Raw genomic sequence first — 18,277 nt, 5'->3', positions numbered from 1 at the left:
TCATAAATTTTAAACCAATCAAGAAGGAAGAACTGGTATATAAACATGATATGAATTATGAGAAAAGGTAACCACCCATGTCAATCCTGTGTTAATAATGAGAAAGAAAGGAGAAGCTTTATACAAAGAAACACGCATTTTAGTCCTTCAGGACGAAGCTTTAAAACAATTAAAAGAAAATAATGTTTCACAGTAACGGAGACTCTGAAAATAATAGGTAAAAGGATAGAGGGACTTTAAAAAAACTAAATACCAGCTATTTAATTGTGAATAATTCCAATACAGAATAACAGAAGTAACCAAGAGATAATCTGTTTAATTATGTATATAATACAGACAAATATATAGAGACTGCATATATGTAAAAGCTACTTAAGACTATAGTATATAACTGGGAGTGAGGTTGCTAGTTTGAGAAAGGTTTGTGCACATTTAACTGTATTATCAAATTGCCCTTTGAAATAGATGAACTAATTGAAACTTCCACAAAGGATGAGAGTTCCTTTTCCTACACATGCTCACCAAATTAAGTAATAAGCAGACATTCTATTTTTTGCCAGGTTGATGGATATAAAATGGTATCTCTCCTGGTGTTAAACTTGCATTTTGGCTGATTACAAGTGACGCTGAGTACTTTTTCTTAAGTTATTAGACATTTAGGGTTTGTTCTTCTGTAACAGCTTCTTTATATACTATGTCCATATTTCTAATGGGTTGTTTGCTCCTTTTATTATGGATGTATAAAGGTTTTTCTTATATATTCTGGATAGGGACCAATGGTTAATCAACGTGCTACAAATATCTTCTGATATATGCCTTGTCTTTTCATTTTGTTTATGTTTTCTTTAGTTGTAAGTTTTTTTAAATGAAATAAAAATTACGGATCATTTCACATACTATCATCTGTGTGTTTCTGTGATTTAAGAGATCCTTTCCGAGTTAAAAGCCAGGGACTTTCCAAATTTCTCATTTCTACTGGAATGAAATGAGATTAATACATTCAGGTAGAAGGGAAAGAAATTAATGTTGTGACTACTATATGTATTTATTCATGTACAAATATTTACTGAGTGACTATTATATGCAATTTTAGTTCTATATAAACTTTTTTTTCCTCACATTTCTCTAAAGGCATTATATCCATCTGCATAACAGTGCACTGAGGCTAGGGAGGTGAAATAAGCTGGTTCGATGTGTTTTTGATGCCAAAGTTCTTTCAGAAAAGTGAAACGGGAATGCCATGGTTTCTCCTTTCCTAAGTTTAGAATACACAATTTCTATTATTTAAATGCCAATATAGTTTATCCCTGTCAGATTATATATGGAAGTGACCATATGTTTAAGTCAAATTAGTCATATATTTATTATAACCAATCTGTGCTCCAAAACACTTTATAAAGATATATTACTATGCTTTGAATAAACGAATAAATATATATTGATATTAACCACTTAAAGCTAATCATCTTTGAAAGTAATTTTTATTTTTACACAGACTAAAGATTGAATTATAAACTTATCCTTCTTTTATCTATGCCTAAAAGAAAACGGCTGAGCAACTTAAAGTGAAGTCACTCAAGCAGGCTGGGGGAGAAACCGGAAGCCTGGGTCACTGGAAAGGTGCGATAGCCGTTTTGTGCCAGTGTGTGTGTCCTTCTGTTGCCTCTAACCTTCGCTTGGACAGCTCCCAATCCTCTTCCACACTCAGCAGCTCAGATGTTTAGGGACCAACTCATCAAGCATGCTGTTGCTGCTACCTCCAACTCAACCCGATGCTGAGCCCTAACACGGTCCTGACAAGGCTGAGTATGATTGTCTGCCGACTTGCTGTCCATCCCTGACTCCACTTCAGCAGCTGAGTCATTTTACCTAATGCCAGCATCTTGTGCAGTGACTACTGTGTACAGATCACGTCCTCAGTACATGGTCTGACTTCACTGTAATATAAACTTTTTGTAATTTACTTCTCTTGTGATTTAACTGCATGTGAACTAACTCTCATATCAATTTTTCATTTCAAGAAATTAGAGTAGAAAAACACTATGAAAACCAATTGATCATTTGATCTGATTCAGAAGTTACATCTGATGATCTTCTTAATCGTAAATTATCATAGGGGAGAGGTATAAAAACATGGCAGTGAGTAGAACTATCTGGTTAAGAGAAGGACGTAAATTTGTTTTACAATGATACTACTACCCAGAACAGAAATTTAACACTTAGAAAATTACCTTAAGAATTATTAAAATAAGATGCTTTGGGAAGTTAAAGTAAGTTCACATCTACCTCAAAATAATTTTCTTACTCTTTTCATCCATTTATTTCTTCAGATAACGAAAAGATTCCATAAATCACCTATTCTAAACTCTCTCACTTGATATAATTATCCTCATATTCCTCTTTATTTGCCTACCAAAAAAATCAAACATATAAGAATTAAAGGAAAGAATGGTGCTACTTTCAATGTAATACTTAAAAAATAGTCATTTATTAGAGTAAATGATTAATTCATATCAAAACCCAAAGCATCTAGGCTGTCATATGAAACATAAGAATAGACTGCAAAAAGCCAGTCAGTCACGGACTACCTGGAGAGCTCGCTGACGCTCTGGGACCTCCTGCTGGGAAACACTGATCTCACACATTCTAATAACGTAACAATCTTTAGCCCATGACATAGCCCACTATTAACTAAACATATCATTCCTCTTTCTCCTCGGCCCCAGGCATTACACTGAACCTCTGTTCTGATCTGAGTACAAGGCAAACCAGAAAAGCACTAAGTTCAAGTTGGGGTCACATGTCAGAGTCATCTGGTTTTCTTTTTTATCCCACTGTCCCATTACATTACTGTATTTTAATTTAGTTAGTTGCAGAAAGCTGAGCTGACAATAATACCAGAGAAGACTTCCTCATCCAGATAATAACATCAGCACTATAAAAGCACACTTCATTAAAAACGACACACACGACAATATGCTTCCAAGTGTCAGCAATGAAATAGCTGCACCATTACTTCTGACTCATTTTCCACATTTCCCCTCTCTCGGTGGAACGCCTAATCTTCACAAGGGGTTCATTTCCTGTCTCACCCAGCAACCACCTTCTGCATTTTTATTTTGTTGATCTCTCCTGCCTAAATTTCCATGGGGATTCCTCATTTTAAAACACGGTCTTTGCTCTCATTCCTGAACGACCCCATCAGCACTGCCGCCTGTGCCGTGGACTACAACAGACACTGAAGTTAATAGCTTGCCCCGGTCCTGAGGGACTGCATGAAATAACGACTGTCCTGGCCAGAGCATCCACTTAAAACTGTGGGCTACAATGTGGAGTGTCAGATTACCTAATAGCATTTGCAAAAACGAACACCCCTTTTGCTCTTCTAATTCAATTCAAGAAATATTTATTGAGTGTCTAAACAACACAAGGCTCTCTGCAAGGCAAAGGAGTAAGTTTAATGCCAAGTAAGACGCAGTTTCCATACTGAAAATATTTCAGACGAGAATAAGACAAATAACTCTAATACCCCACTTGTATCACTGAGCTGTTGTTAAAATGAAATGAAGGCTATGAGAGTATGCCAAACTATGGGAAATCCAGAAAGTTTATGAATAGTTTTGGATAATAAGGAAGGGCTTTATGTACAACCACAATTTTGATCCTAGAGATGGCTAGGGAAGGCGTTCCAGATAAGCAGAATAGCATGGACAAAGAGTATCCAGGTGGGAAATAATGCAGTGTGTTCGGAAAACAAGAGTTTGACTGAAGCACAAGTTATGAACTGAGAGAGAACTGGGATAAGACTGAAAAGTAAGCAGCAGGCCAGGTTAGGAACTATTTAGTTTGAACATGTTCTCCATTCCTTTTAAGAATAAGGGCTTCAGCATTCACTAACCGATAGCTTCTAAGATACGGCCACTTGTTTGACTCATTAGTGGATATTAGGCAGTAAACTCCCTGAGTAGTTGAAATAAAAGAGACAAGCCTTCAGACCCGCAACAGTTTTTTTCGCTGCACTCTGGGAAACTTCATTAGTCCTGTGCATGTATACCACTGTTGAAAGGTGCTGTACCTCATGGCATTATTACAAAAGGAAATCTAGGACTATGCTACTGGATTGCATGTTTGATTTTCCTTAACCTTTTCTTAGGCCCACCTTTCCATTTAGCACCTAGAATTATTAAAAAATTACATGGTAGGGCCGGCCTGGTGGCGTAGTGGTTAAGTTCGTGTGCTCCACTTTGGTGGCCCAGAGTTTGCAGGTTCAGATCCCAGGTGCAGACCTACACACCACTCATCAGCCATGCCGTGGGGGTATGCCACATACAGGAAGATTGAGGCAATAGAGGAAGATTGGCACGGATGTTAGCTCAGAGACAATCTTCTCCAAGGAAAAAGAGGAAGATTGGCTCAGGGCCACTCTTCCTCACACACACGAAACACAAACACACAAAAACTACATGGCTACCTAGAATTCCTATTGCGAAACTCAATATATCCATAATATTAGTTGCAAAATTTCATTGAGCATCTTCTATGTACCAAGCACTGTGCTTCATTTAATCCTCATAACAACCTAGTGAGATAGGTATTATACCAAGTGAACCAAGACTCAGAGAAGACAGGTCCATAGTATCTCACTGATAAGAGGTAAAGCCAACATAACTCCAAGGCCATAAATACCTGGAAATAAAAACAAAAACTAACTCTGCCAAGTTTAAATAAATTGAGGCAAGAGAGAAGGGAAAGAGCGGCATTTCATGCTGTACCTTTTAGAGAAATAACAAACGTTAGGTGAACCAACAGATAAATGGGACTTAAGTAATAAACATTTTCACTGAGAACATAGTGACTCTGCTTTTACCATCATGGCATTTTTCATCAGGTGGCTTTCCCTAAATTCGGAAAAGGGTTATTTTCAGTCTCATATACAGACTGATTTTGAAAAACACACTTCTTCCATCTCCTAAATATTTGCTTAAAAGTACTACACTTCCAATCAGCATAACATCTTCTGGGCTTGCTTTCCTCGGTGGGTCACATCAAAGCAAGTGTGTAGTTAACCTGCTACATAATCTCACTTCATCTTTCAACCTGTTCCTCCATGTGTGACATGAAGGGTTGAATCCTATGACCTAAGAACGTTCTGTCTGCTTCCAAAATACAGTAAGTCTACAATTCTCCATGGACATTCTTTTCATCTTCATTTCTGTTCCATGGCGTACCCTTATAATGGAGTTGGACTATAGACATTTAAGGAAAGTTTTCACGTGAACAGAGATTTTTCAACTTAGGTCACATTCCTGTAATCAAGTAGAAAATCCAAAAGAGCAAATAATTTCATTCATTTCAGTAATACTAGTCACCCTGAGAAATATCTGTTTGATTATATTTTTAAGTTGCACAGCAAGGAAAAACAGAAAACCAGAGCGTTTGGTCCACACTCTTCCACTGCCTCAAGTCATCACATTCATTGTTCAACTTAGAAGTTTGAGTTCTGGGTCACTGAGGGCTCTAAACGCCAGCACCTGAGCAACAACCTAGAATAAAATGAAGATGAAAGGTTATAAGAAATGCTCTAATTTATAGGATAAACAGTAGAAGAGCTGAAAATTAAAGCCACAGCACTTAAGCCTAAGCACGATGTGAAAATCTCCCACTTCTGGAAGGAAGCCATCAGATTTAATCGGGTGTCATGAAAGCAAACAGATGCTAATTTAGTGAAAACAGCAACCATTTCTGAACTCTCTGCATTAAAAATAGCTTGATTAACAAACAGAAGCTGAGCATTTTTATAGGAAGGAATCTATAATTCTTAATATAAGATGTTGTCAACAGGTGTTTAAGTATGCCTGAAGCACGTACCAATAGAAAAATGAAGCGTCAGAATTACAGCAGTCTGAAAACATTTATATTTTCAATATAAGCTTTATACCAACAAAATCCCAGGTGCCAGTCGCTATGCCTACATAGAATTTGCTACTTATACAAAATAATGTTCGAAGTATTCTAATTGTGTCAAGGAGACACCATCAGAAAAAAATTTCATTCATTTATTCAACATGTCAGTGTCGCCAGGCCAAGAGGTAGGCTGAAGGAATACAGAGACAGGGGATCAGTCTGCTCACAGCCACTCTGTGAATTCCTTTGTCTCTTCCCTCCTGGCAAAAAGCAACCTAGTTATGCTGGAGGGGAAGCTCCATAAACCTCTAGACATGCCAACGTGACTGCAAGAAAAATAAAAGACTTAAGTCACAGGAGTGGGGACCTATCTGGCCAGCCCCTTTATATATAAATATGTGTGACTGCCTACGTACCCACTCACAAAAAAGGTGAGAGATCATTAAAACAGACCATCCCTCCTCTCATGAGCATCAGATCCGTATGCGTTGACCATGACATGGGCCCAATATTACCTGATTTTGGACATATCACAATTTCTTTGTACTCTAGAATTTCTGTCTCTAAGAGAAATCAGAACCAATGAAAAAAGGTCACTCTTGGAGTTTTAGTCAAGATCTTCCAAAGGAATAAAGTACAAAAAAAAAAAAAAAATCAAGGAAATGGGAAAAGCAGAATTAACATTTCTCTAGGTTCCAATAATTCCAGCACAGAAAAAGAGCTGGCCATCATTTAGAGATTTGTAAAAGCCTTGTCGTGGACAGGCCAGGAAGTTTCAAAGTGCCTGCCAGTTATACCACTCCCTATTTCTCCTTCTGAGAACAAAGCAAAAATTTCAGACATCTTTTGAGGGCTTGAAAAGGCCATATGCTCTGACAGCTATGTCTTAGCTCAGTGACTGTTTAACCCATTCTGAATGTATTATCTAACAGATAGTTAAGTAGCACAATGACAATGACTAATACATTTCAAAAATCACTTTAAAACCCACTTTTCAGTCCTCAGTGAAAGAAGAAAGAAGAGGGGAAAGCATACTGCAGCTCAACTCTAGTAACATTCCTTCAGGTTTTGTGGTCTGAGGCTCAAAATGAAACACAGCAAAGATTGCAGAGTTTCCCTTTACAGTGTGCAGGTGCACAAGCAATGGTTCAGGCAAGGCATCTGTCCAGACCCAGGCTTCAAACAGGCCAGACAACGGAAAGAACTAGCTGGTCTTTTTCTTTCCCTAGCAAAACTGGCTAAATAGGGCTTTGAACTCTAATATCTCACACGCCAATAGCCAGATGAGGCAGGTAATCAGATAGGGCAGAGGCTGAGGATGCTGAAGCCTATTACATTAAATATAATTAGTCCAATGAGTCATTCAATTCCTGTTTTCCATCTCCCATGAAGACCTGATTCCACCTAATACCTTGGAAAGGTTTACATCAAAACTGACACACTCAGGAGAAAAGAAAACCATGCCTAATCTGCTTTTTCAGTGATCCAAGCTAAGAATAATTGATAGGTTGATTCAATCAACAACTATAATCAATAAATACATTTTTATATATTTATTTATACATATATGTCATTCCAAAAAGGATTTGAAGTGCTTTACTAAAGTGCATAAAACTAGCTAAAATATCTGATGGTTCACAAAATCTAAGACAGCATCATTAACTTATATACCACTAAGAAACAATAAATGCTATCAATCATATTATGACACACCATTAATTCTAAGGTACATCTCATTTTTAGCAATTTAAAATGTCAGAAACATATATATTGGAATCAATAAAATACAATATGTGTTTCTAGTAAAAGGGAGATGACAGAGGCAGAACATAAAATGAGTTCACAAAAACGCAATTCTTGTGGTTCTCCTAGCTGCCAAAAAAACCAACCCCAAACCAGGTAATCACCTAAATCTAGCTGGCCTTCCAAGATTACTTAGGAAAATCAATCAATCAATAAACAAATCATCGCTACTCCGCGCACTGGGGCATACTACTTGGAGTTGCCCACATGTTAAGCTGCTCCTTCACAAATTAAAGTGTGTAGCTGATCTGGGGAAAGAGTATTAATCAAGTTAAGGGACACCTCTCCTTCAAGCTCCCAAAGTGATTTTCCCACGTAACTAATATGTGAAGTCAGGTCATCATGCACAGATTTGATAAAAATCTGAAGAGACACTTAATTTTATTAATATGGAACCTAGGGAAGGGTGACCATTCTCCACCAAACTGCAAGCTGACCTTTGTCAAAGACATATCTGGTCATGGTTCTCTCTCTTGCTTAAAATCATCTAGGGGTCCTTTCATCCCTTGTCAGTAATGCTCTTCATCATTAAACCAAGAAATGGAATGATGTCAGCAAAATGACAGAGTAGGCAGATCTAAGGACTTGTCCCTCCAGAGATGAATGAAAAAAAATCAAGCAAAACTGTCAGAATCAACTCTGCCAAAACTCTGGAAAACAGTCCAAGGTTTACAACAACCGGCTGAACACTGAATTAAGAAAAAGGAAACTCAAAATCAGAAGGAAAGCTTTGCAGCATTTTTACTGACTCTGTCTCTAACCCCCACTCCAGCTCAGCAGTGGTCTTGAAGACAGCAGCCCGCATTTTCAATGTTGGGGCCCTGATCCCTGGTTCTTAAGGCAGCAGGGCAGATCTTCCTCTAACAAAACATGTGTTTGTCTGTTCTAACTTGTCTAGGGGCCACCTGAAGGATAATGAAGGTGCTTGCCTGTGGCTTGCCTAGTCAGAATTCACTCAGAGGTGAGAAGCAGGGGACATCGTTCAAGATGTAAGGCAAACAACCCATAGCCTCTTATGTAAAACGATTAAGGCTGAGACATACAACAGACTGCCTAAAGCCTGGGAGGAAAAGCTGGGGACAGCTTGAGAAATCAGTGCATTCAAAAATGCCCAGATATACTGGGGAAGACAGAAGGTACTCACATGCCCAGAACAGAATGCATGCTCCAAAAGACCTGAGAAGACCCCAGGCTTTCACCTTTGACTGATCACTAGCTAACTGCAAGAAGTGAAGGCTAAGGCCTTCAGGTCAAAATGATGGATACTAGACAGTTACTCAAAGCTGCACAAAGAAATAAGATCCCAGAAATGGCAACTACATAGGTAAGTAAAAAAGACAGTGTTATGGGTACACAATGTATAAAGATATAATTTGTGACAATAACAACACAGAGGTGTAAACAGGAGCAGACTTTTTATAAACTATTGAAGTTAAGTTGGTATCAATTCAAGCTAGATTTTTATAAATATAGGATATTAATTGTAATCTCCAGAATAACCAATAAGAAAATATCTTAAAAATATACTACTGAAAAGGAAATGAGAAGGCAATCAAAATGGAATACTACAAAAACATCAATTAAACAAACAAAAAAGAGGCAGTAATGGAGCAAATACACAAAAAGGGCACAAAAATGTTGTAAAAAATATGGAAAACAAATAGCCAAATGGCAAAAGTCCTTCCAAAAGTCCTTCCATACCAATAATTAAGTGTAAGTAAATTAAACTCTCCAATCAAAAGGCAAAGATTGGCAGAATGGATAAAAAACATGATCCTAACTATATGCTGCCTATAAGAGACTCAGTTCAAATCCAAAGACACAAATAGGTTCAAAGGAAAAGATATTCCATGCAAATAGCAACCAAAAGAGAGCAGGAGGGGCTATACTAATATCAGACGAAACAGTCTTTAGGTCAAAAATTGTTAGAAGAGGCAAAAAGGTCATTACATATTGATAAAAGAGTCAACTCATCAAGAACAACAACTAAAAACACAGGCAACAAATGACAGAGCTCCAAAATATATGAAGGAAACGTTGACAGAACTGAGGGGAAAAATAGTCCTACAATAATAGTTAGAGAGTTTAATACCCCACTTTCAATAATAGAACATCTAGACAGAAGATCAATAAGAATAAAGAAGACTTGATAACACTACAAACCAGCTAAACCTAACAGACATATAGAGAATATTGCATCTAACAACAGCAGAATACATATTCTTCTCAAGGGCATGTGGAACACTCTCTAGGATAGACAATAAGTTAGGCCACAAAACAAGTCTTAATAAATTTAAAAATACTGAAATCATACAAGCTATCTTCTCCATCATAATGAATGAAATTAGAAGTCAATAACAGAACAAAAACTAGAAAATTCACAAATATGTCAAAATTAAACAAACTCTTGTAAGCAACTAATGGGTCAATGAAGAAATCACAAGAGAAATTAGAAAATACTTTGAAATGAATGAAAATAAAAACACATCATACCAAAATTCATGAGATTTGGAAATTTATAGGTGTAAACACTGAGATTAAAAAGGAAAAATATCACATCGATAACCTAACTTTACATCTAAAGCAACAGAAAACAAAACCCAAAGCTAGCAGAATGAAAGAAATAATAAAGATTAGAGACAAACAAAATAGAGAATAGGAAAACAAGAGAGAAAATTAATGACACCAAAAGTCAGTTCTTTGAAAAGTTCAACCAAACTGACAAACTTTTAGCTAGATTAAGAGAAAAAAAGAGAGACGACACAAATAACTAAAATCAGAAATGAAAATGGAGACATTATTAGAGACCCCACAGAAATGAAAAGAATTGTAAAAAAAATACTATGAACTATACGAAAACAAGTTAGATAACCTAGATGAAATGGACGTATTACTAGAAACACACAAATGATCTAAATAGACTCAAGAATATAAAAAAACATGGACAAACCTATAACAAGTAAAGAAATCGAGTCAGTACTCCAAACCTCCCAACAAAGTAAAGTCCAGGACCACATTGCTTCACTGGTAAATTCACACAAACATTGAAAAGAAGAATTAACAGCAATCCTCAAACTCTCCCAAAAAATCAAAGAGGAGGGAATACTTCCTAACTCATTCCATGAGGCCACTATTGCCCACATACAAAGCCAGACAAAGACATCATAAGAAAACTACAAACAATATCCCTTATAAATATAGATGCCAAAATCCTCAATGAAACACTGGCAAACTGAATCCAACAGCTTATTAAAAGGCTTTTTTGCAAAAATGCAAAAGATGATCCTCAAATTCACATGGAATTGCAAGGGGCCTGGAATAACCAGAACAATATTGAGAAAGAAGAAAGTTGGAGGATTCACACTTCCTAATTTCAAAACTTATCATCATATTGACATAAGGGTAGACATACAGACCAATGGACTACAAGTGAAAATCTGAAAATAATCTATGGCTAACTGATTTTTAACAAGTGTGCCAAAGTTATTCAATGAGGAAAGAATAGTCTCTTCAACAAACGGTGAAGAGACAACTATATATCTACATGCAAAAGAATAGAGTTGGACCAATACATCATACCAAATACAACATTAACTCAAAATGGGTCAAAGACCTAAATATAAGAGATAAAATGATAAAACTATTATAATAAAACATAGGGATAATTCTTCACGATCTTGGATTTGGCAATGGATTTTAGATATGAAACCAAAATCACCAGAAACAAACAAATAAAACAGACAAATTAGACCTAATCAACATTTAAAACTTTTGTGCATCAAAGGACACGATAAAGAAAGTGAAGGGAAGGAGCGACATCACCATCGTGGTGTAGAGAGCTGTTTCCTTAGTCTCTCCCCGCTAAGTTACAACTAAATGAACATTCAAAAATCAACAGAAGATTCCCTACAGAGCACAACAGGACCTCTGAGAGACCCACACAGCCATATATCTGAAGGTGGGGATACTGGATCCCAGGAAGGAGTGGAAGGGAGTGAGCGGATCCCCTTCCCCTCCACAGTGGTAGCAATCTAGGTCACAGGTCCTCATACGGCAGCTGTAGCACAACTGTAAGAGGAGGCAGGGGAGTAGGCAGGACTGTGTGCAAACGCATACGCTTTCAGAGATGCAGTGTGGCCCACAAGAATGCTCCACACTAAGTGGTGCAGCTCAGCCACTGCATGGGAACCCCCACCAAGTGCAGCAGCCCAGGCGAACTGCCTATGAGTCAAGTGGGGGCTGACATGTGCAGAAAAGAAAGTCCCCCCCTCCCCCTACCTAGCACCTAAGCTCAGCCAGTCCCTGGCCAAGGCAGCGGATCCATGCCAGAGCACCTGGGTGTGCGTCTGTGACCCACCAAGTGGCTGCAGCCAGCCGGCAAACACAGATGAGCCCTACTGGCACAACTTTCAGCATACACGGCAGGTTCAGAAAACACAGTTCCTGCCCTCCCTCCCCCCAGTGGTGGCATGTGGAATATGTGACCTGATGCTACCACTAAGCACCGGCAAAGGATCATTTCATCAAACACCATGAAGAACTACGATAACACATCAGAGCAGGAGGAAAACGACAAGTCTCCAGAAACCAATCCTGTAGCCACAAAAATGTATAATCTAAAGGACAGAGAATTCAAACTAATTGTCATAAGGAAACTCAATAAGTTACAAGAAAGCTCAGAAAGACAGTTCAAGGAACTCAGGAATAAAATTATTGAGCAGAAAGAATTATTCACAAGAGACTGAAACTCTTAAAAAACCCCAAAAGATGCAGAACACAATGAATCAGATAAAAAACTACATAGAAACCTTGAAACAAACAGAGCTGATGTTATGGGGGACAGAATTAGTAATTTAGAGGACACAAATTTAGAAATGCTTCAGATGGAGGAGGAGATAGAAGTAAGATATTAAAAGAAAAATGAAGAAGTTCTTCGAGAAACGTACAACTCAATTAGGAAATACAACATAAGGATTATATGTATTCCACAGGGAGAAGAGGGAGAGAAAGGAGAAGAGAGCTTGTTCAAAGAGATAATAGCTGACAACTTCCCAAACCTAGGGAAGGAGCTGGACTTACAAGTATATGAAGCCAATAGAACTCCTAATTACATCAATGCAAAAAGACCTTCTCCAAGGCATATAATGGTAAAAATGGCAAAAGTCAATGACGAAGAAAAAATATTAAGGGCAACAGGGTAGAAGAGAATAATCTACGAAAGAACCCCTATCAAGCTTTCAGTGGATTTCTCATCAGAAACCTTACAGGGTGGGAGAGACTGGAATGATACATTCAAAATAATGAAAGACAAAAACTTCCAGCCAAGAATACTCTATGAAGTGAAATTATCCTTCACATATGATGGAGATATAAAAACTTTCCCAGATAAACAAAAGTGGAGGGAGTTCATTGCCACTAGACTTCCCCTACAAGAAATGATCAAGGATGCCCTCATATCTGAAACAAAAAGGCAAAAGTTTACAAAACCTTGAGCAAGGAGATAAATAGATAAAATCAGAAAATTGCAGCTCTCTATCAGAAAAAGTTAGCAAACACTTAATTCTAACATAAAGGATAAAGGGAAGGAAAGCATCAAACATAACTATAAACACTTCATTTTATCCAAAAACTCACAATACAAAACAGAATAACTTGTGACAACAATAACTTAGATGAGGAAAATGAAAGGGATAGAACCTGCTTAGGCTAATGGAGATTACAAGGGTATCAGAAAATGGACTATCTCATTTATAAAATCTTTTATACAAACCATGGTAACCACTAAACAAAATCACAGCAGAGACACAAATAGTAAATAAAGAGAAAAATGAGAAAACCATCATAGAAAATCACCAAACTGAAATGGCAGTCAGAAATACAAGGGAAGAGAAATAAGGAGAATATAGAACCAGAAAACAACAGATAGAATGGCCATATTAAGCCCTCATATATCGATAATCACTCTAAATGTAAATGGGTTAAATTTGCCAACCAAAGGACACAGAGTGGCCAGGTGGATTAAAAGACAAGACCCCACAATATCCTGCCTCCAGGAAACATATCTTAGCTCTAACGATAAACACAGGCTCAGAGTGAAGGGATGGAAGATGATACTCTAAGCTAACAACAAAAAAAAGAAAGGAGGTGTTGCCATACTTATAGCAGACAAAGCAGACTTCAAGATAAAAATGGCAGTGAGAGACAAAGAGGGGCAGTATACAATGATAAAAGGGACATTCCACCTCTGCTATGATTGTGGATTTCCTTGTAGTTCTGTCAATTTTTGTCCATATGTCTGAAGTTATACTTTTAGGGCCATAAATATTTAGAATTGACTGTATTATCATAAAATGTCCCACTTTGTTTATTAACTTGCTTTAATTTTACTTTGTCTGATATAGTATAGTTATACTAGTTCTCATTTGGATAATATTTGCATAATATGTCTTTATTCACTCTTTTCTTTTCCATATTTCTGTGCCCTTATATTTGAGGTGTCTCTTGAAAGCAGGATGAGTTTAGATTTTTACTCACATGACAATCTTTATTTTTAACTAGAAAATTAATGACATTCACATTTAATATAATTACAGCATAAGTTTGGGTTCATATCCACAAATTTACTATTTGTTTTGTTTGTCCCAGCTGTTTAATGTTCATTTTCCTTTCTTGTTTTGCTTTCTTTTGAATTAATCAAGTATTTAAAAATTTTTTCCAGGCATCTCCTCTATTAATTTTTGGCTTTTATAAAACAACTCTTCTAGTAGTTATGAGATTATAATATGCATCCTTGATTCATTAGAGTCTAATATAAATTAGCATCTTTACCGCTTTCCAGACAATGCTAGGATCTTAGAGCTCTTTAATTTCATACCCACTTCCCAGCTTTTATGTTAGTCATGCATTGTAACTCTAAATATATTTTGTGTATAACTATCTTATATTTAATGAGACATTACCAGTTGATTTAGATAGGCTCATATTTACCCTTTCTGTTGCTCTTTGTTCCTTCTTGCATTTCCACCATGGAAAATGTGTGAGATTACTTTTCTTCTGCCTTCAGTATTTCCCTTAGTAGAGGTCTGCTGGGATGCATTTTCTCAGTTCTGATGGTCTGAAATGTCTCTATTTTGCCTTTATGTTTGAAGGATATATTCACTGGGTGTAGAATTCTAAGTTGGCAGCACTGTTTTACAGTACTTTAAAAATGTCATCGCATCACCTCTTGGCTCCCAATGTTTCTATTGAGAAATTAGCTTCCAGTCTTGCTCTTTTCCTTCTAGGTATTTTTAATATTTTCACTTTGTCTTTGGTTTTCAGCCGTTTTACTACAATTTCCCTAAGTATGTTTGCTTTGTACTTATTTTGTGTTGTATTTAATATTTCTTAAATTTGTACCTTGATGTCTTTCATCAAATTTGAAAAATTGTCATTATCTCTTAAAATATTGCATTTATCCTACGTGCTCTCTTCTCCCTCTCTGTGACTCCAATTATATGTATATAAGGCCTCTTTATTGTGTCCTACATTATATCTAGTACTTTTCAGTATAATCTATCTCTTTTACTTTGGTCAGAATATTTCTACTGATGTATCTTCCCATTCACTAACCCATTTTTCATATATGTACCATCTGCCGCCAAGCCTTTTATCCTCTTCCTGGTTGTCTTTCTGACAAATCTTTAACCATTTCACTTGTTGACTAGCAAGCAACAGGTACTACATGAATATCTGTAGAGTATGTCATACTTGTCCTCTCGAAAGCAAATTAAACTGAAGCCACTTTTGCGATCATTAGCAATTTTAAGCAGCACCGGAGTTGCTCCATTACAATCTAAATGAACGTCTACGTTCTATTTAAAAGAAATGGAGCACTTTACAAAGAATATACAAAACTTGCCACAATGTAGGTCACATTTTAGATTTTTATACCATATTTCATGTTTTACACTGGCTTGATGTTAAAAACATATTAAAAAATGATACTTACTCTCGCTCTTTTTCAGTCAGCTTGTCATTGATATTATCTTTGATTGTGGATCTAGATCCCTTATGAATTATAGGATATCTGAGGGGCACTTGAAGGAAAAAGGAAATCATGGAGACCAAGTGTGCAGTGTAACCAAGGGCCACAGCAATGCTTCCATCATCTTTCGCTGTAAATTCAAAAGCAGAGGAAAAGAAAACAACTATTCACCTTATAAATGTAACTACAAGATCATAATAAATGAACTTCAAAAGAGATTTTATAAGAAATGACTGGTAAATAAAATAATCACTTATCTAAATTCTATGAATTTTATACTAATCTAAACACATTAATAAGACCTGAAATTTCATCTACTATATTTAAAACTACTTCACAATAATTAATGTGATGAGATTAACATTTGATACATATTTTAAAAAAGAGTTCTTCGCGCACTCAAACATCCATTACTTTCTTTCCCAGCATTTTTAAAGGCAAAAATAATACTTGAGCCTATTATATGATGTGAAAATTAGTTTTAGAGGTTTAAACATAATGCACTATATAAGCATTATGTATTATTCATTAACAACTTATAAACAATATAGTGGTACTGCCGTACTATTGCAGATCATTATTAATTCTAAGGTGAAGTGAAATAGTATAATGTATCCTTATGCAGTATGTTCTCAATAATCATAAAGATAGCATTGCATAAATGAGTGTGAGGTTTGAGATAGGATGGGGGAAAAACATTTTAAACAGTAAAAGCAAAAGGTCAAAAACCACACTGTTAATATACATCCCCTATTTATGCAATTTAGGTGGAAGCAACTGTTGGAAAAAATGCATGTATCCTATAGTCCAACATAAGCATCTATCATTTAAGAAGTCATGGATAATTACATTTTTAATTCCTCATCCAGATTTCTGCTACCACCTACCAAGTGATAAATAATCACCCAGGTACTCAGAGCTGAGAGTAATACAACAAAAAGTTTTAAGCTTGCCCCAGGAAAAAGGAAAAAGTAACTGCTTGGTACACAGTATTCCCAAAATGCTTTAAAAAGTTCACACACAAATGCACACACACACACACTAAAAGATTTAACACAAAATCTGGAGTAAGTCTGGCTAGAGAAAGGCTGAAATGATCGAGATAACCTTAGGTTGAGTATTCTCTGATTTCTATGGGTACCTTTAACTTCAATTATTAGCAATATTTTCCACATTTTTCTTTTATATTTATACTTAGTTATCTAAGCAATACCTTCTTATTGTAGAAATGCCATTATACTCATCTATTCCTCAGTGAATTCTCTACCCTGACTACCATAGCAGACACTTGTTTTCTCTCTGATCATACTATAAAAATAGGTAATTTGTATTATATACTTTTATTCCATCAAGAATTGACCACAGCAGTTTAGCTATGACAGTCATTCATTCATGAACAATTACTAAGCTGGGCACCTTTTATATGGTATTTCATTCATTTTACAGATGAAGAAACTAAGGCTCAAAGAGTTAAGGAAACTGTCCAAAGTCATACAGCTAGTACACAGGCTGGCCTGAGAGACCCAGGCCTCTGTTTTGTTTTGCTTTGTTTTTTGAGGAAGATTAACCCTGAGCTAACATCTCTTTTTGCTGAGGAAGGCTGGCCCTGAGCTAACATCCGTGCCCATATTCCTCCACTTTATACGTGGGACGCCTACCACAGCATGGCTTTTGCCAAGTGGTGCCACGTCCGTACCCGGGATCTGAACCCCAGGCCGCTGAGAAGCGGAATGTGTGCACTTAACTGCTGCGCCACCAGGCTGGCCCCCCACGGCTCTGTTCTTAAGCACTCTACCATACTGTCTCAGAATCTGACTGTGGAATAGATAACATTTTTTAACTTGGGAGTCTAGAACATCTCAAGCATATGACACACATGTACCACCTGAGTTTCTTCACCTTTTCTAGTAAGGGCAAAAAACACATAAAAAGTCTTCGAGTCCTTAGGTGACTGGCACAGTGCTTGACAGAGAATGGGGTTTTCAACTAATGTTTGATGTTTTCTCAAATCAAACTGATGAAAAAAATCAAACAGAGTTCATTTCAGCTTACCAAGTCATGTCCTAATTGACTAGAATTCTAACTATTTTTAGAGACCATGTCCTCTTGCCCCAGTCCCACTCAAGTACCTTCAGTCCTACAACACTTTACTTCTGTTGAAATGTCTATCACACTACCTTAGAGACTAAAATTACCATACATTGTAAGTTCATTATATTATAATTTAATCATCATATCATATAAGAGCTAGGAGAAACCTTAGAAATCACTGAGTCTGATGCTACCGATTCAGAGATGAGAAAAATGAGATTCAGGTGGTATATGTGACTTGGTCAAAGCCATACAGGCAAAAATCATGCGGGGTGGACTAAGAGGGAGAATTGTGTCTACACCCTAGCCCCCAAAATATCTATCCCGGAAGTCACAGCTGAGACGGTGAGTTCCATCAGAGGTCACTGAATCCTGCCACTTGCTTTCTGTAAAGAATAGGGCTTATTGAGGCTGGCTCCATGGCCTAGTGGTTAAGTTCACACACTCTGCTTC

The 18,277-nt window shown here is 36.8% G+C and overlaps 1 protein-coding gene across 3 annotated transcripts in view; it reads right to left on the bottom strand.

Annotated features, from left to right (window-relative positions):
- Positions 1 to 18,277, bottom strand: part of UVRAG (UV radiation resistance associated) — a 305,917-nt gene that overhangs the window by 103,605 nt on the left and 184,035 nt on the right. For all 3 annotated transcript variants that reach the window (XM_046685391.1, XM_046685392.1, XM_046685393.1), the window contains one exon: positions 15,698 to 15,863. In XM_046685391.1, the coding sequence (XP_046541347.1) occupies positions 15,698 to 15,863 (166 nt within the window). The remainder of the gene's footprint in view (positions 1 to 15,697; positions 15,864 to 18,277) is intronic.

This window comes from Equus quagga, chromosome 14 (genome assembly GCF_021613505.1).
Source record: "Equus quagga isolate Etosha38 chromosome 14, UCLA_HA_Equagga_1.0, whole genome shotgun sequence".
Lineage (NCBI taxonomy): Eukaryota > Metazoa > Chordata > Mammalia > Perissodactyla > Equidae > Equus > Equus quagga.
The sequence above is the reverse complement of the archived record's forward strand: the minus strand, read 5'-3'. Positions and strand labels throughout refer to the sequence as shown.